We start from the raw sequence: 24,901 nt of genomic DNA, 5'->3' as shown, positions 1-24,901 counted from the left end.
GTTAGTCTTAGTTTAAGTTATTTTACTGATCATGTAGGAGCACAAGGTTCAGAATCACAAAATGAAGACAAAAACCATGAATAATAATATTATTAATAATAATAATAATAATAATAATAATAATCTTTATTTATATAGCACTTTTCATACATTAAAAACTGTAGCACAAAGTGCTTTACATATCAGTTTAAAAATCAGTACCGCCCCCCATCCACAGATCTTTCATGAAAGATCTGATCATGAAACCAAGAGCTTTACTAAGAAGTAACGTTAGCCAAAACAATGCTTCATTTAAGGCATGAGTTGCCCCAAAAATACAGCATAAATTAATGTTACCTGACACCAAACAGGATCCAGAGATGTAGGTTTGGTTTCCTGGATTTGTGGATCCATCTACTTCTCTTTTCTTTGTCTTTCAGTGTCTGTAAAACGATAGCTCCCACTGTTTTTCAAACCTGTTCATACATGTCATATCAGTCCCCGGACTTCTGCCTGTTTTTTCTGTCTTGTCTGTCATTTCCTGTTTTATTTTGTTAAGTTCTGCTCTTGTGTCATGTCTGGTGTCTTTGCTTCCCTTTCCTGATTGTGTCACCTGTGTCTGATTACCTGTCCCCGCCCTGATTTGTTCCACCTGTGTCTCATTGTCTTCCCTCCCTCCTGTGTATATAAGCCCTGTGTTTCTGTGTGTCTGTTGCCAGTTCATATTTGCCTAGTGCAGGGGTCGGCAACCCTGGTCCTACAGAGCCACTATCCTGCATGTTTTAGATGTATCCCTCTTCCAACACGCCTGATTCAAACAATAAGCCTATCATCATGCTCTGCAGAAGCCCGGTAATGACCATCAGGTGTGTTGGAAGAAGGAAACATCTAAAACATGCAGGATAGTGGCTCTCAAGGACCAGGGTTGCCAACCCCTGGCCTAGTGTGTCTACTTGCCAGCGTTACCTTGGATCCTGTTTGTCTGCCTGCCTGTCTGTTTTTGACCCGGATTGTTTCCTCGACGCCTGAGTTTTTTGCCTGTCCCCTGTCGGTGCTTCTGCCTCTGTGACCATTCCTGTGTTCGACCTTCAGCCTGGATTTTTGGTACGTGAGCTTGCCTTTCTCCAATGTACGTTTGCCTGTCTGCTTGTCTTCCCATGTATGACCTAGTCTGTCCCCTGACTCTCGTTTGCTTCCTCCTAGTCGGGTTCCCCTCGTGTGCTCCCGACCCAGGCTGTGAAGCTTATCATTCGGATTCGGAATCTGTGACGAATCCCCAGAGCAGTTTCACCGAAGACTCATCCATTACCTGCTTGTGTGAACTGTTTTTACTGACTGTGTTTAATAAACACCCTTACATTGTATTCCTGTCTGTGGGTCTTGCATTTGGGTTCGGTCCTCGTACTACCAGTCATAACAATATAATCATTCTCACAACAGCTCTTCCCCATTTTTTTTATTAAACATTGTTCTTCAGTTTAGACAGTATTGAAGCCAACGCTGTCACTTATCTCCCTCTTTCTGCCACTCAGTGGGCGGAACTGCGGTGACTTCCACTAGCGGTGACATCACGTGCATACCCTCTATTGTATAAAGTTACTACTGAAATCCCATTTGAATTTTATGGGCTAATAATGTCTTACTTACACATTATTGAGTGGATAAATGTGGGGTTCGCTCCCCTGTGTCCTCCTTCGTGTCCTCTTTCGTGCCTTCTAATACTAACAGTGTGTAATTGTAATTTGTATGGTTTACAGCCAGGACCAAGTGAAAACGCAACCATCCTGCAATTTTACAATGGGATATTGTGAACAAATGCTTGAAGTTACCATAAATATAATTTTTTTTTACCCATGAGGCTTTGCAATATACACTTACAACTTGTAAATTGTTAGAACAAGAAGCTGATGTAATGTTTTGTCACAGTGTAGATTCCTCCTATTTTTGTTATTTGGGTGTTCTTTTTTATATATATATATATATATATATATATATATATATATATATATATATAAATCACTAGCACTACAGAACAGTTCATCACAAAGTCAAGACATGTGGAGGATTATTCATGTTCCTACTATATTTTATTATTATTATACATTCTACAGCACTTTTAATTCAAATGTGCAATAACTTGTTTTTACCCTCCAGTACTTTTATTATTAATATTATTGCTTTTTTTCTGATCAGTACTCTATTTTACAAATGTGTATTTGTATTTGTCTGTGCAATAACTGTTTTTATATGTTTTAGCTCTGTTTATTTTTTGTTTCTGTTTTTAATTCATGTCTTTTTCTAATCTCCGTGACTCAGGGAAACGCACAAGAATTCCAATGTATCTATACTGCGATGTATCTGTGCAAGTGGCAAATAAATTCTATTCTATTCTATTCTATTCTATTCTATTCTATTCTATTCTATTCCTCTAGTCGGGGGTAATCAAATATGATTTAAGGAACATTTCTTCATGCACAGGTCCATACACCATCATGTTTATAATTTAGTTCTACATGTATTAAATAACACTGGTCAACAACAAATTTATTGTTTAAGTTTTTTGAGCTGATTTAGGATAATTTTGGTGTGCTGAATTCAAAAATCACATTAATTTTGCTCAATCAGGTCAACTTTCTGAACTATGCTACATATTGGCTTTTTAACATTTTTGCTTACATTTATGAGCATTTTCACATCATATGATACAAAATTCTCTCATATTTCTTGCAATAAACGAGTTCTGAAGATTTTACTTTTGCCAATTTATGATTAATGGTCTTTTTAATATTACAGGTGAATGAAATGGCTTCAACTAGAAGATCTTGCAAAAATAAGCCTGACGTATTCTGCTACATCTGCGGTGAATTGTACCTAACAGGAATCCTGTTAGAAAAAGATTTTTTTTTCTCTTAAAACCTATTTTGGGTGAGAACTATATAAAAAAATCAACTGATAAAGTCACAAAAATGTAATCAATTTTGTGAGAACATCAAATTTTTCAAAATCAAATTAGCAAAAAAAACCTGACCTGATTGAGAAAAACAGATGTCATTTTTGGATTTAGCGGTGCAGGGTGGTCCTAATTCAGTTGAAAAAACCTAGACAACTTGCAAAAAACATTTTTTTGTAATCCAGTGTAATACATAGTGAAGTGACATTGTCATTGTATTAATATCTGCACTGTGTGAAATGAAATGAATGGAAACAGCTACAGTTCAATGCTATTTCAATAATATTTATTTTTAGTGCAACCCTGGACTCCAGACTGTTTGTGAGTTATTGAACAATGCCTGAGAGTTACAAGACAACTCTAGCAGGACTGTAATTGTTGGTGTGTAAAGATGAAACAGCAGTTTTCCTATGCTTTTCTAAAACCTTAACGATGACAAAAAGTATCAGAATTATTATTGTAATTACAGAAATAACAATGAAAATGAGCCAAAATATATCCAAAGGTGATGCAGATATTGGGTGCAGCATATTAGTCTCTACATCATAAACACAGTTCAGGTTGCTCTTCAGTCTGTAGACCACCTGACATCTGTCTGTATTCGTCTCAGTGTCGGTGACTTTAAAAACCTCATACGGGGGGATCAGGATCTGGTTCTTTAATTTCAAGGCTGAGTAATATGTTATATCAGCACCGAAACATGTGTAAACCTCCAAACAAATCTTACTTGTGAAGTTCAACTCAGATGATGCCAACACAAAAGAGCTGAAGTGGATTTGTTTGTTGGAGATGTTCAGATGTAAAGCTGTGTCTGTTCTGTAGTTTGTGTGGAGACATGTCACCTGACTGTGCTTCAGAGTCTGGACAGCTTCACCAAGTGACAAATGAATGGAACCATACACAGCAGGTTTATTTCCACCCAGCTGTTTTCCTGTTTCTGCTGCAGCGTTAGAGTCTTGATTGACGGACTGAAGTAAAATATTTGTGTACAAATAAAGGGCAACAGCGTGATGTTTCTCAATGTAAATGTGTGCAGGATCTTTAGCATTTTCTTCTGCATCATATCGGACTTGGCTTAAGTTTGCACTGCTTTCCCATTTCTGCAGCAGGGCTTCATCGGCCATCTTCACAACTGCAGCTGTGGATTTGCAGTCTTCCAATGTGTTCTCACTGGGGTCAAAGGTCAAATCCTGTGTTGAGTTCTGAGAGGAGGAAAAAGAGAGTATTCAGGACTGGTGTTTGTCCAGTAGAGGGCAGCAGACACTAAATGAAGAACTCCTGCAGGATTATTATTCTATGATGATTGTCTGACAACAGTTAGACCAGTGTTTTTCAACCTTGGGGTCTGGACCGCACTTGGGGTCACCTGAAATTCAAATGGGGTCGCCTGAAATTTGTAGTAATAGATAAAAATAAAACCTTACAAATAAAAAATATATGGTGAGTTGAGAGAGACAATCCCAATCCATAAAATACATGTGTTGAGCCGCATTATGTAATAAATTCCCATTATGTAATAAAAGTTCAAAATGTAATAAGAATGTCACATCATCTTGTAATAAAGCCGCATTATGTAATAAACTGACACATTTTGTAATAAACCACCTCAGTGCATTATGTGGTAAATTTTTTCGCATGATGTAGTAAGTTATTAGAATTTGAGAAATTTATTACAAAAGGCACTTGACACATTTTTATTTTCATCTTTAAACTGTGTGGTTAAAGTTGTGATTACATTACCTGCAGCTCCTGTGACTAATTTCTTCTAAATTGCTCTGAAATTATATTAATTTGGATTGTTATTACATAATGAACCATGTTATTGCATTTTTTTAAAAATAAAAATGTGTCAAAATGCATTGATGTAGTTTATTACAAAATGCATCATCTTATTACATAATGTGGCTTTATTACAAGATGACGTGACATTCTTATTACATTTTGAACTTTTATTACATAATTGGAATTTATTACATAATGCGGCTCAACAACATGACAAACTGTGAAGCTGAAACTGAAGCACTGTGGTACTGTTTATCTGTCAAATGTTCATTGTGGTCGGTTTCAGATGCTGCAGCTCTTTCATAATTCATAGTTTGAGTTCTTGTTTGTTCAGTATTAATTGTCAGCCTTGTAAATCCAAGCTGGACTGACTGTACATATCCTGACCTGAAAATCAAATTCTCATTTTGTGCAGTAATCTACACCTGGCTTTACTACCTCCGTCCATAATAATACACATTATATAGACTAAATGTCATCTAAAATTAACGTTTATTTGCAACATAGTATAGCAAACTATTACATGATCAAAAACAAATTAATTTTAGCAAAAAAAAAAAAAAAAAAAGTCTCTGTTTTGAATGTCTGGGGTCACCAGAAATTTGTGGTTAAAATGGGGTCATGAGCCAAAAAAGGTTGGAAACCACTGAGTTAGAACCTTAACCCACAAAGACCCAATGCTACTTTTGTGTCAGTTCTCAATTGAATTTTTTCTATATTTAACCATTTTTAAGTGATTTATCACCATTTACAATAATATTATCCTCTGTATTTTGCATTTTTCAGTGTAAATCATGTGTTTTCTTGTATTTAATTCACTGATTATGTTGATGTTCATTTAGTTCTGAATAAATTCAAAGGTCATTATATCAGAAACAGAAAAAAATGACAAAAAAGTAAAATTTTCAGCAAAGATATCAATAACTGAATGTAAAAACAAGTGTGTCCATCCACTGTCATTGATCCAACTCAATGGGTTTTACTGGTGGATCAATGTTGTAGAAGATGACATAAGATGACAAACTGTATTTTACACCAATTATTTACATGTATTGATAGGATTAGTGGATCAACAGGTATTAAACAGTTTAGATCAGTAGATGGTTTTGGTCATCAGTGGCTGTTTGGGTCTTTATGGGTTAAGACATGATTAAATTATAGCTTTAAATTACATTGAAACAAATTTATAGTATTAGATAAAATATTTTATTACCTTCCCAACTGTGTCCTGCCAGTTCCAAGTTACATGGAAGACAATGAGCATTAGCAGTGCCAAAAGAAGAGCAACAGAAGTAACAGCAGATAAGGATAAGATTTTCCTCTGACAGGATTGCCTTTCCCAGGAAGATATGCATCTGGAATAGAAATCTGCAATTTAACTATAATGATCACTGTGCATTTAACTCCACAAAGAAATGTCCACTGAAGTTTTATTGAAAAGAAAAAAATCCTAAAATGCATCAATGATTAGTGTGATAAGAACGATCTCTGCTGCTGATTTACACTGAGGTGATGTTAACATTTAACTAAAAAACATTGTCTCGTTTCTTGTCTCTACCAGCTAGTCTTGCTGGAGGCTTTTGGGCATTAAGACTCAAACATACCTGTGAATACTACAGTCTTGCAGGTGTTGGACCGGGACACGCCCACTGTCAGAAATAAACAAAACCACGCAGGCAGAATTTAGTTCCGGTTCTCTTTTAGTTTCTCCTATCTGCCCCTGTGACCCTCAGCTGACCCTGAAAGACTGGAAAAATGTAGGTCAAGATCAACATCCAAAAAAACTCATTCAAGAACTTCCTACATTGCACCTAAATATCAAACATGATGGAAACCGGACAATTTGGTGAAGAAAAATCACACTGATGCTGATTCCAAAGACCAAATTTGACCTTGAAAATGAAGATCGAGGTCGAAGATACTGTTGATACTGATGGACAGACAAACAGATGCACAGATGGACGCCGCAGGTTACAAACAAGATATTCAGACATCTCATCATTAACCCATAAAGACCCATAAAGACAAAACCATCTACTGATCTAAACTGTTTAATCCCTATTGATCCACTAATCCTATCAATACATGTAAATAATTGGTGTAAAATACAGTTTATCATCTTTTCACGGTCATCAGATATGACCCATTTGGACGTTCAGAGGCTCCGTAGTTACCGCGGAAACACTGTCATCTTCTACAACATTGATTCACCAGTAAAACCCATGGAGTTGGACCAATGATAGTGAATGAAGACACATGTTTTATATTCAGTTAATAATATATTTTGTTGAAATTTTCACTTTTTTCAGTTTTTTTTGTTTCTGATATCATAATAATCAACTTTAATCTGAGCTTTTACAAACATTTACATGGCCAGTAAATTAAATATGGGGAAAAAACCTGATATTTAATGAAAAAAAACCCTATAAAATACAGGGATAATGTTCTAATAAATGGTGATAAATCACTTAAGAAAGATTAAATACAGAGAAATATTCATTTGGGAACTACCGCAAAAATAGCACTTGGTCTTTATGGGTTAACAATAAATTAAAATCCCATTAGAAGTGGAATATTCAGCTCATGCACAAATTAGCTCTTAAGACTAAACAAATAAACAAAAAAATACAATAACAATATATTTTACACTTTGATACTAGTTTACAGCATTGCACAAAAACATCCCCTTCCCCTCAGTATCATGTGTAGCCAGTGTTCGCTCTATGTTTTACGATGTTTCGTATCTTACCTCATGATTTTGTTGTTTGACTGAAAAGAGGAACTGCCAAAGTAGACTTTTTTCTGAAATCAAATATATCTTCCCTGTTAGCGTTTTGTCATTGTGTCCTGAAACTCTGTGCCTCACCCTTGTTTGTTTTACCTGAGCATGTTACCATACAGGATTTACTCGTATCACCCCCCCCACACACTTAGACGAGACCCGAGTAAACCTCACATAAAAGGGCTCTGCAGGTATATGCGTACAATAAATGGAGCTGAATTAACAAAAAAGAAAAAGCAGGAAGTATCTTTTGTTGAGCGGTTGTCGATAAAATGCCACACATACTGTGCAAACACTGCATGAAAGATAAGTTAGGTTTTAATTGCTTTGGGCAACAGGTGCAGAGGAATGTGAGCAGTGTGGTTGTACCTGTAAATCCAGAGAGTCGGAACCTGCACATATAACCACAACAGCACTCACAAATGTGGAACTGAAAGGAATATTGTGGTTCTGAAGAAAGCATAGAAAAGGTAAGAATGGGATTGGAGGATTTAATCATACTTTAGTGTTAATATTTAGTCTTATTTTCAGACATTCAAGTTGAGCCTGTATACATGTGAGTGATAAGTACATAAAAACAACTGATGCATGCTTATGCTAATAGAAGAGTTAGAAATGTTAGTCTAGTTCTGAGTGGTAAAACATTTTTTCTCTTGCAGCCAGGTATGACGTCCGGTAAAAGATGTGTGAGACAAAATCACTGATGAACTGGGCGACCTTTTGTCTTCTACTGGTGGTTGTATTGCTATTGTGTCGTGACCCATTTTTAATTCTCTGGTGGCCACAGAATCCTGCAGAGGTGAGATCACAGCTCTTTCTTTCAAACACTCATCAGTATTATGTGGAGTGTATTTGCTAAGGTTAAGCAAACTTCAATGAACTGAAGCACTATTGTAAAGAAGAGCTGACTAGAATGAGTCCACAATGAGGTTAGAGACTGGTTCAGTCACACAGAAGATGTTTACAGGAAGTCCCTATTCATTATGTACGACTGTTTGAAAGTGGAGACTGAATAGGTGGGAAAATCTGACATAATGGTTAAAAAAATAGTCTGAAATGCTTGGTTAGTCATTATTAACTGGCCCCCCCAAGGGGAGGCAAGGGGTATTGTTTTTGGTGTGTGTTTGATTAACACTCCAGCTCACAGGTGTCAAACATGCGGCCCGGGGGCCAAATCTGGCCGACCAAAGGTTCCATTTCAGCCCATGGGATGAAAGTGCAAAAATGAACCTGAACAGTCCAGGTTGTCACAATCATTTTGGTTCAGGTTCCACATACAGACCAATGTGATCTACAGTAAAAATAACAACACAATAACCCATAAATAATGACAACTACAAATTTTTTTTTGTGAAAAATTATGCGGAAAAAATTTAAATGAAAAAAATAAGATTACACTGTGAAAATATTTACATTTACAAAACTAGTCTTTCACAATAAAATCCAAATAAATACATAAATAAAAACAAAAATGAACAACCCAAAATGTGCAATTTGAACAATATTCTGCCTGTTACTAAATGTTTTGTGCATTTATGGATCCACTGTGATCTGGAGTTGTGTTAATAATAAGAGATGGAATATTGTAGAAACTGTTCGAATTTTAGTTCCAAACTCCCAAATTTTCACAATATTCTGCCTGTTACCAAATGTTTATGGAACACTGTGTGTAGATGTACATGTATAAATAATAAGTCAAGGCATAATATTGTTAAAATTGCACTAATTTTTCAAATGAAATTTCTGTTTTTTCAGGTTATTCACATGTTTTTTGTAAAATGGAAATATTTTCATAATTTAATTGGGGTTTTTTGTACTAAAACAAAATGAAAAACTTGGATTTGTCATTATTAATAGGTTATTAAGTCATTATTTTACCGGTCTGGCCAGCTTGAGATCAAATTGGGCTAAATATGGCCCCTGAACCAAAATGAGTTTGACACCCCTGCTCTAGCTATTGGTTGAATTCATACCAAATTGGGTTTATAGATTACCATCGACCCAGAAATGATGTTGTTACATTTTGGGAAAAGTAGGTCAAAGTTAAAATTTTTTACTGAATGATTTTTTTTTTTTTTTCTTCCTATTTCCTTATAATGAGCGAATTTCAAATGTCTGTAGCAGCAAAACTATTGGTTGAATTCATACCAAACTGGGTTTATAGATTACCAGTGACCCAGAAATGATGCTGTTACATTTTGGGAAAAGTAGGTGAAAGTTTACATTTTTGTGTGAATTTAACCCTTTCATGTATAGTGGTCGCTACAGTGGACAACTATTCTCCAGCTGTTCTCTTGTATATTTGTGGGTTTTGTTGTTTTAGTTCCATATCAGCCAACACAGTGGACACTTATGCATCATCACACACTGCAATCCAGACCATTACTGTAACTTTGCTGTTCTTGATAAACCTCCTCTGCAGTAACATGCTTTTGTGTAAATCAATTGCTAATTGTTATTAGACTGTAATTCACAGTTTTCTTGAACAAAAAGTTTTTTTTTTTTTTGCAAATTATCTCCATGAAGTGAATATTAACTAGTATTAGAGTATGTTAAAATGTGAGAAAAGATCTGATTAGTGGCATTGAAAATGTTTTTTTTCCATAGTTTTCACACAGTATATCACTCTCTGATGATGGGTTTTAAATACATGTTTCTTTGCTTCAAAAATTAAATGCATGGTGTCTAGCTGAGTGGACATTTTTGCAACTCCATGAAAAATTGGTTCATAAAAAAATGTATTTGCACTATTTTTTTCATGCCTAAAGAGGAATAAAATCACTCAAGAAAAAAATATTGACTAAGGTTCTCATAAATCATGCATGAAAGGTTAAAAAAAAAAAAAAAACAATTCTCCCTTTTACTTATAATGGATGAAATTTCAAATGTCTATAAAAACATCAATTTTGTTTCAGTTTACTTCAAACTTGGCACATATATAGAGGCATGTAGAAGCCAATAATGTAATAACAACTGATAACGTAATAAAGGCCGATAACGTAATAAATTTGCCATTTTTAAAATGTAATAAGCCAATAACGTAATAACTGGCCAACAACGTAATAAAAGTCCTGAACCGATAATGTAATAACTTTTGGCCAATAACGTTATAACTTATTGGCTGGTTATTACGTTACTGGCCTGGTAAAAAAAAAAATTCTTTGCAAATGTAATAACTTAGCCAATAACATAATAAGTTATAACATTATTGGCCAAAAGCTATTACATTATCGGTTCACGACTTTTATTACAGTATTGACCAGTTATTACGTTATTGGCTTATTACATTTTAAAAATGGCAAATTTATAGCATTATTGGCCGTTATTACGTTATGGGTTGTTATTACATTATTGGCTTTTACAGTGCAACTGATATGATGACATCAGCACATGCATAGACATGATGACATCAGCTGGATCAATGCCAAAATAAGCTACAATAAGTGCAAGGGGCGGGGTTTGTTGTGCCTGGAACCACTTGTTATATCCTTATATAGATTCTGTTGGGTTTCTGTAAATTGGCTTAGAGTCTGGTTTTGACCAACTCTATATATAAAGTGTCATGAGATAACTTTTTTGTGATCTGGCGCTATATAAATAAATTTGATTGTTTGAGTGATTTAATTGGTTTTCCCCTGTAAGTCGCTTTGGAAAAAAAGCGTCTGCCAAATGCATAAACATAAACATAAACATAAACAAAATCATCCTTTTTCTCTTGATTATACCACCAAAAGGAGACAAAAATTCCTTGCAAATCCACACTTGCTAACTTGTTCACTACCCCTCTGTGTTATTTATCTCAGGACACTATGAATGCTGTTTTACCTCTGGATATGGCGACGGATTCCGTTGACGACATGTTCGACGGCTGCCGATCGGATGCAGCCGCCGTGATCGACTTGTTTGGCGTGTTTGAGTGGCACATCAACGGGCGCTTCAGTTTTGCATGGGCTTTAGCTGAAAGGAAAGTAAAAAAACCTGTGCGCAAGCCTTTGAAAGAAGACCACGCTGTAGTTCTGCACATATACACCAGAGAGAAACTTAAACATGACTTCAACAGAGCAGTGAAAAAAGGGAAGAACTTATACAACACGGCTGGATTCAAGTTTCACTACTTCTACTTTTACCTCATTGACGCCATTCAAGTTTTGCGTCAAAATCAGACAAAGTGCAGAACAACGTATTACAGAACTGGACGATATTTTCACCACAGCGTCATCAACACAAAAATGCGTTTTGGTTCTTTTATCTGGGCAACTTCGAGCAAAAATTCACCTCAGTTTACTGGTAATATTTCTTGTTTTGAAATATACACATGCTTTGGTGCTGATATAACAAATTACTCTGCGATAAAACAACAGGGTCAGACGCTGATTCCTCCTTATGAGGTTTTCCAGATCACAGATATTTTGACGAAAGAGAAGTGGTGCAGCAATGTCTACAAACTACGGAGCACCGAAACACCAAAGAGCGACTTAAACTGTAAACTAAACAAAAAACAGATAAAGAAATATTTGGGATTTTTTCCGACAAACTGGCACCCAAGCATTAGTCTGATGATGTCAATATGTATAACACTGCTGTTAATAAGTTCTTTAGTCCTTATTAAACGTAGACAGAAGAGCTTTGTGGCTGTAGTGCTGGGCGCCCTGATGGTGGTGATTACTCTTATTATCACACTGAGAATTATGATGGATTAGATTTATATAGCACATTGGAGGCAAAGAGGGGGAAGTGTCTTGCCCAAGGACACAACAGCACATGACTAGGACAGAGTGGGAACCGCCAACCCTTTATTATTGGGCAACCCACTTTACTTCCTGAGCCACGGCCGCCCACACAGAATTATAAACATAAAATAAACAGTATATGCAGCTGGTGGTGTTGGAGCTACAATAAATAAAACTAAATAAAACAATAAATAGATAAATTCCTGAACTTTTAATTGTAATTTGAATCAAAGTTTAGTTATTGAAAGAATGTCAGAATTATCAGGCATTTTTGTTGCTAAAATTTCAGTAAAAATTGAATTGAAAAAATTGAATTCAAGCGTCTTATAGCTAGACATCAGAAAAGTGTTGATTTTCCATTTTTGAATTCATGGATTGCTGAACTCTCCTCCTGCATAACTATCGAAAAGCTCACGTACACAATTAAACGGAAAACTCATATCTTCCACAAGATATGGAATTCATTTCTCAAATTTTTTAGAATCAAGACCTGATATCTCATCATCATAACTTATAAAGTGAGACCATACCCCCCTTGTTTGTTTGTTTGTTTGTTAACACTCTAGCTCACAGGTGTCAAACATGCGGCCCGGGGGCCAAATCTGGCCCGCCAAAGGTTCCATTCCAGCCCGTGGGATGAAAGTGCAAAAATGAACCTGAACAGTCCAGGTTGTCACAATCGTTTTGGTTCAGGTTCCACATACAGACCAATGTGATCTACAGTAAAAATAACAACACAATAACCCATAAATAATGACAACTACAAATTTTTTTTCTGAAAAATTATGTGGAAAAAATTTAAGTGAAAAAAATAAGATTACACCGTGAAAATATTTACATTTACAAAACTATTCTTTCACAATAATATTCAAATAAATACATAAATAAAAACAAAGATGAACAGCCCGAAATGTGCAATTTGAACAATATTCTGCCTGTTACTAAATGTTTTGTGCATTTATGGATCCACTGTGATCTGGAGTTGTGTTAATAATGAGAGATGTAATATTATAGAAACTGTTCGAATTTTAGTTCCAAACTCCCAAATTTTCACAATATTCTGCCTGTTACCAAATGTTTATGGAACACTGTGTGTAATGTATATGTATAAACAATAAGTCAAGGCATAATATTGTTAAAATTGCACTAATTTTTCAAATGAAATTTCTGTTTTTTCAGGTTATTCACATCTTTTTTGTAAAATGGAAATATTTTGGAGCTACAATAAATAAAACTAAATAAAATAATAAATAGATAAATTCCTGAACTTTTAATTGTAATTTGAATCAAAGTTTAGTTATTGAAAGAATGTCAGAATTATCAGGCATTTTTGTTGCTAAAATTTCAGTAAAATTTGAATTGAAAAAATTGAATTCAAGCGTCTTATAGCTAGGCATCGGAAAAGTGTTGATTGTCCATTGTTGAATTCATGGATTGCTGAACTCTCCTCCTGCATAACTATCGAAAAGCTCACGTACACAATTAAACGGAAAACTCATATCTTCCGCAAGATATAGAATTCATTTCTCAAATTTTTAGAATCAAGACCTGATATCTCATCATCATAACTTATAAAGTGAGACCATACCCCCCCTTTTTTTTGTTGTTGTTGTTGAATGATGTTTGATTATGTATCAGATATAAAAAACAATGGATGTTGAGAAGTATTCAAGTCAATATTACTTATACTGTCTGACAATTATTATATTATCTTATTTACTTTCACAGCTATTTCAAAATTCAGAGGTGATCATGGGGGGGGGGGGGGGGGGGGGGGGGGTCCTGGGGATTTATGTTCAAGGAAGACCCACACAATATTATCATTTCATGTCAGAAAATATATGTAATGTGTGAAAACCTTAATAAAGATATGTTTTAAGAAGAAAAATTGAATTTACAAGACAAAAATATTATCTTTGTTTGATTAAGACCTTTGATTATAGGTACGACAACACGAGCCTCCTGAGGACTAAGAGGTTCAGAAAATAGATGGATGCACATTTGCATTAAAAATTGCTATGACAGAAATGAATGCAAAAAAAAAAAAAAAGAACTACTGCTCCACCCTCTCAATCAGCCTTAACCCTTTTGTGGCAGCTCCCTAATGAAATTTTCTCTACATCTAACCTTTCTTAAGTGATTAATCACCTTTTATTACAATATTATCCTTTGTATTTTGCATTTTATCAGTATTAATCAGGTATTTTCCTGTATTTAATTAACTGATTATTAAGATTTTTACAAAAGCTCAGAATAAAGTTGAGGATTATTATATCAAAAGCAGAAAAAACTGCGGAAAAAGTGACTTTTTCGGTAAAATATATAATTAAATAAACATAAACCAAGCATTTCCATCCACTGTCATTTATTAAACTCCATGGGTTTTACTGGTGAATCAATGTTGTAGAAGATGACAGTGTTTCCACGGTAGCTACGGAGCCTCTAAGCGTTCAAATGGGTCATATCTGATGACCATGAAAAGATGACAAACTATATTTTACACCAATTATTCACATATATTGATAGGATTAGGAAATCAGCAAGTGTTACACAGCTTAGATCAGTAGATGTTTTTGGTCGTTGATGGATGTTTGGGTCTTTATGGGTTAAAACCTGCATCTATGGACAGGTGTGTGTGGGTGTGTGAGAAAAGGAAGAAGGAGAGAGATGGTTTTCTAACCACAGTCCACAATTTGCAAGTCACAGTTCAGTGCTAAGATAATGGATTCATTTCAGTCACAGAGAAAATTTTTTTTTGTCATTTGTTTTATTATTAATAAAAGTTGGAACAAAGCTGCGGATCTTCAAGAATATTTTTGTATCCCTCTTATTGGTCACAACCTCCTCCTAAACAAAAGGGGTTAAATCTAATCATGACAGGTGGAATATAATACAGGAATATTACATGTTATATACAATGTCTGCAAATTTGAAATAATCACTTAAAAAGTCACATAAATGAAAAGGCAAATTATATGTGTTTCAGTAACCTGGTCTGGAACAAATAATCAAGGCTGCATTTTGTAACATTACACACGTTTCTAATAAATTGAGTAAAGGACACAATGCATTCTGCTGTTTTCCATCTAAAATGGAGTTCATGTCTTTTTGTCATGAATGAGTTAAATATTTGCAAAGTTTCCATTTGCTCACGCAAATTTAATTTTCAGTGAGACATGGTAAAAACCTCCTTGAGGGAGTACATCAGTTTTTCTGGATGTTTTTCTCTTGTTGCTTTCCATAAACATGTAGAAATGCACAATAAACACATTTATGAGAAACACACTTATTGATATATTTCTGTCAAATGTCACTGTGTGATCGCTTTACACTGTATGTTGACTTAATAAATATATGCAATGATAAGGTTTGGAATCAATATTATGTTTAAAAAATGAGGAATACTATGCAAATTATTATGACCCTTAAGAAAATTACAATATTGTAATGTTATACTGTTTTTAACCATAATATGTAAAGGTGAATTTTCACAGTAACACATAATAATAATAATAATAATAATAATAATGATGATAATAATAATAATAACAACACTGGTCAACAACAAATTTATTGTTTAAGTTTTTTGAGCTGATTTAGGATAATTTTGGTGTGCTGAATCCAAAAAGCACATTAATTTTGCTCAATCAGGTCAACTTTCTGAACTATGCTACATATTGGCTTTTTAACATTTTTGCTTATATTTATGGGCATTTTCACATCATATGATACAAAATTCTTTCATATTTCTTGCAATAAACGAGTTCTGAAGATCTTACTTTTGCCAATTTATGATTAATGTTTTTTTTTTATATTAGAGGTGAATGAAATGGCTTCGACTAGAAGATCTTGCAAAAATAAGCCTGACGTATTCTGCTACATCTGCAGTGAATACACCATTGTACCTAACAGGAATCCTGTTAGAAGAAGATTTTTTTCTCTTAAAACCTATTTTGGGTGAGAACTATTAAAAAAAATCAACTGATAAAGTCACAAAAATGTAATCAATTTTGTGAGAAGATCAGATTTTTCTAAATCAAATTAGCAAAAAAACCCTGACCTGATTGAGAAAAACAGATGTCCTTTTTGGATTTAGCGGTGCAAAATGGTCCTAATTCAGTTGAAAAAACCTAGACGACTTGCAAAAAACATTTTTTGTAACCCAGTGTAATAATACATTTTATTTATAGGCGCCTCTCTTGGTATTCTAGGACACCGTACAGCAAAACAGGAGAGTATAAAACAAGCAATAAAACAGAAAAAAATAAAAGGCAGGTTAAAAAACTGGACAATGCAATTGTGTTCACAAAGTGAAAGCAGTCATAAACAGATGGGTTTTGAGTTTGGATTTGAAAAGAGGGAGTGAAGTGATATTTCTGAGCTCCATACATATCCAGGAAATCCACTAAAATCAGACAGGAGTGACCTGAACGTAAAGCCTCAGTGGTCGTCCCACCCCTGATTGGAATGGCCTACACCTGCTGAAAGTCAACAAACAGCTCAGTTTACCCATGGAGGAGTGTGGGAGGAATGAACTGTGGTGAGTAAAATGTATAAATTGATGGGTTTTCTAGTAATTTTCATGTTTTATTAATCAAAACGTGTGGAAAAACTCCAAATGATCAAGTCTTTACAACAAAAGATGTAAAAAAACAAGTGCCGCCCGACCATCAAACCCATTTTAAAGACATTGTACTGCAATGGTTCTCAAACTTTTTACAGTGGAGTACCCCCTGAAATATACTTTTTTAGCCAAGTATCCCCAACTCTTGCTTCAGCATTTTTGATTGAAAAAAATTAGGCAAAATTTGTTCATGTGCCAAAGGTGTCTGTTTATATTTTCAAAACTTTGTAAACAAACAGCATATATTTAACTGTAATATATTAAAAATTACACATTTTTTAAAGTAAATTTTGTTTGTAAAATGGAAACTGAAAAGTGCCGTCTTCCACTGATAAGAAAAATAAATAAAATGGTCATTAATTAATAAATGAACCTTTCATCAACAAACAATAACTTAGCTACTCAAATAAACTCATTTTGAATAATATAAAATGGAAATGTTCTTCAAATGTTACCAAAGCTTAAACAAGATGATTGACAATAAAACTATTATATGAATGTAATTATTGTGTTTTATATTTCAGCGTTATTTTGCAGTATTTATTTTGTATTCAGTATATGATGATCTATTTAATGTATTTTTTTTTTTTATTTTTTTTTATGTATTTAAAAAAAAAAAAAATTCAAGTACCCCCTGGGCTTCTACCAAGTCCCCCTGGGGTACGCGTACCCCACTTTGGGAACCTCTGTTTTATTGTATATACATGGATATGAGAGTAACTCAGATCAGCTGAAACACTTAACATTTGAATAGAGTTTTTATTCAGAAGTTCAGATCTGCACTGTTTCTTTTGAGCTTAAAGTTTTTATCTGTTTTATCTATTTATCTGTTTTTTTTTTTCTCATGCCTATACCTTTTTTTTTTTTTTTAAATCTCTTTCCTGCTGTAACGTTTTAATGTTTTATGTAAAGCACTTTGAATTGTCTTGTACAGGGATTGGACAAAATAATGGAAACACCTTCTTTGATGCCACAATGTTAGGTGTTTCCATTAATTTGGCCAATTCCTGTACATGAAATGTGCTATATAAATAAACCTGCCTTCCCTTGCCTAACTGTAAGTCAGAAATTGAATAAAATGACCTAAAATTACACAAAAAATGTCTACTGAGAATACTTTTGGATTCAAAGGATGTACTGGAATTATCCTTTGTGCAGGTTTTCTGATGGAATATGTGGGCAGTTTGGGCAGTGGTACTAATGACGTATGGAGCCTTGATGGAAACTGCACAGGTACTACACAGATGTATCAACTGGAGGGATTATGGCCAATATGTACACTGTAAACATGCCCTGTTCCAGCGGAGTGGGTCTTAACTATTCTTCTGAACAGGAAAAAAAGCTTGTGAAGCATGCATTTTATTGGATAAGTAGCAGTATATTGAACTTAGTTGCAAGAATATTGAGTCTGTTGTACATAATGTACACTACCAGTCAAAAGTTTGGACTCACCTGGTTTTTCTTTATTTTCATGACTATTTACATTGTAGATTCTCACTGAAAGCATCAAAACTATGAATGAACACATATGGAATTATTAAGTGTTGGGCAAATTACTTTAAAAAAGTAATTAGTTATAATTATGAATTACTTTTCCCAAAAATTAATTAAATTAGTAACAGAATTACTCCTTCATAAATTCAATTCAATTCAATTCAACTTTATTTGTATAGCCCAATATCACAACAAGGTTATCTCAAAGGGCTTTACAGAGTCAGTTAGAGTAAACAACAGTCAAATGAACAGCAAGAAAATGAGTAGTGTCCAGGGCATCCCCCGTCCTTAGACCCTCCTTCTCGGCAAGGAAAAACTCAAAACCCAGTGGGAAAAGGGAGAAACCTCGGGGAGAACCACAGTGAAGGAGAGATCCACTCCCATGGACGGACAGGCTATAGATGCACCAGGACTGATGGACGTCCATTTGCAGATGTAGTTCTAGTCTACAAGGATGCAGTAGGGTGGACACATGGGGGGTCCATCCCGCTGGATGAGACAGGCAGGGGCGAGGAGGCCCATCCACAGTGGTGAGGCCGAGGACGGCCATCCAGACAGGTGGGGGAGGGGGTCAGGACACAGGACAGGGCAGGACACAGATGGGTCAGCGCAGATCCTGCCATCATTGGCTCCCAAGTGGTTACAACTGAAAAAGTAGCCACTCCCCCGGAGGGGAGTGGGGAAAGGGGACATCGGGTGAATAGCACTGCACAAACTAAGTTGGCTAAATATTAAAAATATAAGTGCAGACCAGAATGGTACGTAGAACCAGAAACAGGAGATAGGACTCAGTGCCTGTACTTCCCCCAGCATTCTTGCTCCTAGGGCAGCTTAGACTGAACTGTAAATGTAATAAGTTACCAGGGAAAGTAATTATTGCGTTACTTTTTTGAAAAACCTTCAAATATGTAAAAGGAAACTGATTTTTGAGCGTGTTTCACAGACCCTTGCATAGAATAGAACAGCAGACAGGTACTTCGTGAGGCTGGGGTCCACCAGGGCCCGGCTTTTCCACCACATACATGCATATCTGCATTTATAGGAAGAAGATGCTCCTCCAGTTAATCCCACATCTCCACTTTTTTCAGTCGCTCCTCCTGGATACAGCAGTAAATGTCTTCAGTCCAGTCAGTCAGACTCACTAATAACTCCTCCTCTAAATCAGCTGCACACATTTCTGCGTTCAGGTGAATGGGCTGTGCTGTGGACAGCTCAGACTCATGGGGCACACAGGTGAAGCATGAAGGCAGTGTGGGCAATTTGAATATGAGAACGGCATGTAAACTAATGGTTCACAACGAATCAGTTGTTATCGGTCACTTAAACGAGCTGTTCAAAAGACTCGACTCGTCTGCAAACGTCACACCTCTCGTGCCTGGCTGAGCGAGCCAGGACAGATAACAGGTGTTGAATATCAGCGGGCAGGTGGGAGGGTGAGTTAGATGGATGAAGATGACCTCAGAGTGTGGGTGGGAGTGTTTATGTGCAGGAGGTCAGTGAGGTACTGAGGGCTCTTCCCATTTCAACCTGTTAGAGTGCATGTGAAAACACATGGTTACAGTAAGTGTTCTGAAATCAGAAACCAACCAACCAGTCTTACTTTTAGGTGAAACCACTGCACCTCTGTGCCACCCCAAAACAGTCACTGCACAGGACGTTTCTATATGGTTTTGTAGGTTTTTTTTAACAAATAGTTGAAATAGCATCTTGACACAAAACATTAGCATGTTAGCATGTATAGTCCTGATGAAATGAAGGCTCATTTACTGACTCATATGAGTGAAAGGAGAGGAACAGCTCCACCCAGAAGAACAGGAGAAGCACAGGGAGGTCCACCTCTGGGGGGTAAAAGGCACACTCTAATATTTACTTTTAGACATAAAGTGATGCATCCAAACCTGATAGAGATCTGAAATCACTTTCTCACACTTTGAGTAAATTGCAAACCTCTCAATTTAGTTTAATAAAATATGATTTGTTAAACCATAACTTTGTGTCTCATTCTTTGAGGTCATTTTTGTTTTAGTATGATTGCATACGACTTGTCACAAATTAAAGAAGCATTTCTGGTGAAGTTTTATCTGCTGTGTTTTATTAATATGAATCATTTATTCAATCTCGAAAAAAATGACAAAACATATTACAGTAAAAATAAAACAAAAATCCTGTTTACATGGATAAAAAAAAATTACAATGGAACAATAGATCAAATATTACTAGAGCCTATAGAATGTAATTAAAATTACATGAACTGACAGTCTGATTCTTCATCACATATGTTTTTAAGACAGGATTTTATTCAGTTTAGCTAAAATGACCAATTCTATAATAATAATAATAATAATAATAATAATAATAATAATAATAATAATAATAATAATAATAAATTTAATTTATAAAGCACTTTTCATTCAGCAGAATCTCAAAATGCCACAGACAGAAGACAGTCCAATAAAAAATAAAATACTACAGTACATCAGGAATAAAAGACTTAAGTGAAGAAAATAAAGCATCATGGTGGGCCATAAAAAGCCCGTCAAAACAGAAATATTTTTAGCCCCTTTTTGAAGGAGTCCAGAGACTGAGGAGCTCTGAGGTGGTCAGGGAGGGAGTTTCAGATGCAGGGGGAGGTGGAGGAGAAGGCCCGGTCTCCGATGGTCCAAAGTTTAGTCCTGGGGGGGAGGAGAAGGTTGATGCTGTCGGGCCGGAGACTATGGGTGGAAGTGTGAGGGGTGAGGGGGTCCCTGAGGTAGTTGGGGGCATTTCTATGGATGCAATTGAAGATGATGAGAGCTGTCTTATAATTGATTCTGAAGGGGATTGGTAGCCAGTGGAGGTTATGGAGAACGGGAGTGATGTGTTCCAGTTTCTGGGTCCGTTTGAGGATTCTGGCAGCACTGTTTTGAATGGACTGGAGTTTTTGTAGCTGTTTCTTGGGGATCCCATAAAGAAGGGCATTACAGTAGCCGAGCCTTGAGGAGACAAAGGCGTGGACATGCTTACTATTCATCTAGTCCTACTGTGAGTAAAACTGTTCAATCCCAAAAGGCTGAAAGTTTCAACATTAACTTTCCAATCCCATGGATTTGACAGACACTGCATCCATACTCTATACAGCTCTGGAAAAAATTAAGAGACCACTGCTACTTCCTGTGAAATCATCATGTCTGCATGTATGCAGCCATTCCATTCCTGTGTCTGTTGAATTCCAACACAATAAACACCTGATCCATGACTTATTTAAGAAGAAGCATAAAAACCACTACTGTGGCCATCACTATCTTGTTAAAATAATCAAAAACAGTACTATTAGTACCGCAAAAGTAATTGGAATCCAAAAATAACTGTTAAAAACTACTAGACTTCTGCTCTGACAATGCTCCCAAACTCTGAGGACTGGTTTTTCTATCAGGACAATGCTCCTGGCCTCAGCTAGATCAGTAAAGGTGTGGATGACGGACCACCAGATGAAGACCCTGTCATGACCAGCCCAATCTCCAGACCTGAACCCACTTTGAAAACTTCTGGAGGAACATGGATGGTCACAAGCCATGGAACATTACTGAGCTTCTTGAATTTCTCTGCCAGGAGCTGCATAAAGTCATCCAACAGCAGTGGAGGAGAACCAAGACATGTTAAAGCTGTCATTGAAAATCAGGGTTATTCCACCAAATACTGATGTGTGAACTTTTCCAAAGTGACATTAGTATTGCATTGTGTAGAAATAAATATGAACTGCTTTTCTTTGCATTATTTGAGGTCTGAAAACACCTGCATCTTTTTGTTATTTTGACCATGTGTCGTGTTCTGCAAATACATGCTCTAAATAACAATATTTTTATTTGGAATTTGGGAGAAATGTTGTCGATAGTTTAGAGACTAAAACAAGGACGTTCATTTTACTCAAACACATACCTAGAAATAGTCAAATCAGAGAAAGTTATCATTTTGCAGTGGTCTCTTTTTTTTTCCAGAGCTGTATTCACACAGCTTTACAATGACATATCTTTCTACTCCTTTGCAGGTAAAACAGTGGCTGGACTAGTCCTGTAGCAAAAGAAATACAAATACAAACCCTTGTGAAGATTCTTCTAATATGTGAAACCCAATGCTTTTGATTTGAAAAAATAAAAACACACCAAAACAAGTACGTTCCAACAAATGAGACGGTAATCACTAGGATAGTAAAAAAGGCTCTTCTCTTTATGGCGCTGTTCTTCTGTCTTTTCCCGTCCCCTGGTTCCGGTCTTCTTAAAGCCATAAGGACCGAAAAGTAGCAGAACAACATCACCGATACCACAAGCACACATTCGGTCGCAAAAACGAGATGCTTTGTTTTGAAAGAGAGCATGTAAAACACAGAAAGTCCAATAAGAACCATCCAAGCCACCCCAGAAAACACCACCTTGTACCTCATTCGTTTATATCGTAGGTACAGCACAGGATGCACAACGGCAAGAAACTGTTCAACGCAAATGCAGGACTGCAGCACAGGACGGCCACTCCACAGAAAACTCTGAGAGAACACTGACAGATATCTCCCTGTGTTGGAGATGATTCTGTGAATGCTGGAAACCGATAGCAAGCAGAAGACAATCTCGTACGCGGCCAGGTTGAGGTGGAAGAACTCGCCCACCAACGTACTCCTAGTTCCTCTCGCTATCAACCACACGACGTAAGTGTTGACCGGCAGACTCAAGATCATGTTGAGTGTTGGACACGATGATTAAAAGGCTCAAGTCAGAAGGAATGTACGCACTTGATGAGTTCATTTCTCTTGTGGTTTACTTGGATTCTTCCCACCAACTGAAGAGAAAAAGAAAAATTACCACCATGAAAGCAACTGCAGAACTAAACAGAAAAGATCACATTTGAAAGAACTTCCTCATTGATGATGCAAAGAAAATTGAGTAAAGCCTATTACAATCTTGAGGTCTTTTTGCCTTGTATGCCCGTTGAGTGATTATATATCCTCTGTTTGTCATGCATAACCCTTCTCTATCACAACATGCAAACGAAGCTCTAATGTCTGCAGCCATTCACTCATTTATCAACATGCAACAGGTAATTATGGTCAGATTTCAAATGCTTCATGGCAATGATGACTGATAAGTAACAGATACTCCTTAATGGGCACCAATGTATCCTGTGTTTGCATCGACATATGCACTATTTACCTGTACTTTTTTCCCTTGGGGATAAATAAAGTAAATCTATCTATCTATCTATCTATCTATCTATCTATCTATCTATCTATCTATCTATCTATCTATCTATCTATCTATCTATCTATCTATCTATCTATCTATCTATCTATCTATCCATCCATCCATCCATCCATCCATCCATCCATCCATCCATCCATCCATCCATCCATCCATCCATCCATCCTGCCAACCAACCAACCTACCTACAGTATGGAAGCCTACGAACGTGAAAATGTAATTCACCAATAGTAAAATAAATGTCCACACATACGTCATATTAGCAAAAAATCATAAGAAAAATACAGTGAACCTTTTTGCATTTGGTGCTTCTATTAAACTGGGTTAATTTTAGTGTCTGGCACTTTGCCACCTTTTTAGACCCAATAATAAAAGGAAAAATGTAGACATATTTTCTCTAATGATGATCTTAGATAAATGCAAAAAAAAAAAAATAATAAAAAACTCTTGCTCTGAGCCATCCCAAAATTAATGAACTTTTAATAAAATATTGGGGCCAAAAATAGGACCAAAATTGGGACAAGAAAAGCTACCTTGGTGTCAGTGCATTTGATCTGGAAAACATGGCTGTAAATGGTCTTATATAACACTATAAATAAAGACACTGTTAAATTTGTTGATCCTAGTGGTTTTTCTAATCCAGACATGCAAGTTTTTCATGAATCTCAGTCTCATTCCAGGTTTCATGTGTAACCCATCGTGTCCACTTGAGTTACATACAGAACCTGCCCATTTAAACACATATAAATCACAATATAATATATTTGCATACATATTTATTAAGAGTAAAAATAAATAAATAAAACACTTTTTTTATGTTCATTATAATCATGTCTTTAAAAATTCCATAATTATTTAATTATGGAAACAATCACTTATTAATAAATGATTAATAAATAATCAATACATTAGTAGATATACTAAAATGTCAACTAAATAATTGTCTGAATTTAATAACAACCAGCTTCTAATTAGCTAAACAATAATAAAATGAGCTTATTCAAAAATTATTTTGATTGTGTTCTTTTTATTAAATTGAGATAATGATGACAGATATTTGTTTTTTGGCAATAGATCAAATTTTATATGGAAAATAAATTATATCTGTGTCCGAGAAATCATTTTCAACTAACTTTCCCATTACAAAAACACCTCTGAATGAAGTGTCTTAATTCCAGATCACATGACCTGCTCCACAGGATGTTATTTCCCCCTGAAAAAAACACTGGCAAGACTCCAAGGTATGTTCTTTCTCCTTTTTCTTAGTTATTAAAAAAAAAAAAAAAAAGTAGTGTGTGAGTCAAGTGTGTATATATTGCACTCTTATGTTAACAG

The 24,901-nt window shown here is 35.6% G+C and overlaps 2 protein-coding genes across 3 annotated transcripts; one reads left to right on the top strand and one right to left on the bottom strand.

The window, feature by feature from the left end:
- Nucleotides 1–3,204: 3,204 nt before the first annotated feature.
- On the bottom strand, nucleotides 3,205–7,627 carry LOC115428049 (T-cell ecto-ADP-ribosyltransferase 1-like). Its single transcript, XM_030146844.1, has 4 exons — nucleotides 7,461–7,627; nucleotides 6,316–6,360; nucleotides 5,925–6,066; nucleotides 3,205–4,131 (listed from the first exon to the last, which is right to left on the bottom strand). Exons 1-4 carry the CDS (start codon nucleotides 7,463–7,465, stop codon nucleotides 3,277–3,279), a joined length of 1,047 nt encoding a protein of 348 aa, XP_030002704.1. The 5' UTR covers nucleotides 7,466–7,627; the 3' UTR covers nucleotides 3,205–3,276.
- A 209-nt stretch (nucleotides 7,628–7,836) lies between these two features.
- Nucleotides 7,837–12,770, top strand: LOC115428055 (T-cell ecto-ADP-ribosyltransferase 2-like). 2 transcript variants are annotated; one of them, XM_030146856.1, is made up of 3 exons: nucleotides 7,837–7,963; nucleotides 8,153–8,292; nucleotides 11,297–12,770. In XM_030146856.1, exons 2-3 carry the CDS (start codon nucleotides 8,176–8,178, stop codon nucleotides 12,191–12,193), a joined length of 1,014 nt encoding a protein of 337 aa, XP_030002716.1. In that variant the 5' UTR covers nucleotides 7,837–7,963; nucleotides 8,153–8,175; the 3' UTR covers nucleotides 12,194–12,770. The 2 variants fall into 2 exon arrangements, with proteins under 2 accessions (XP_030002716.1, XP_030002726.1); XM_030146866.1 differs by having other exon boundaries at nucleotides 7,845–7,963; nucleotides 8,157–8,292.
- The last annotated feature ends 12,131 nt before the right edge of the window (nucleotides 12,771–24,901 follow it).

Source organism: Sphaeramia orbicularis, chromosome 1 (assembly GCF_902148855.1).
Source record: "Sphaeramia orbicularis chromosome 1, fSphaOr1.1, whole genome shotgun sequence".
Taxonomy (NCBI): Eukaryota; Metazoa; Chordata; class Actinopteri; order Kurtiformes; family Apogonidae; genus Sphaeramia; species Sphaeramia orbicularis.
The sequence above is the reverse complement of the archived record's forward strand: the minus strand, read 5'-3'. Positions and strand labels throughout refer to the sequence as shown.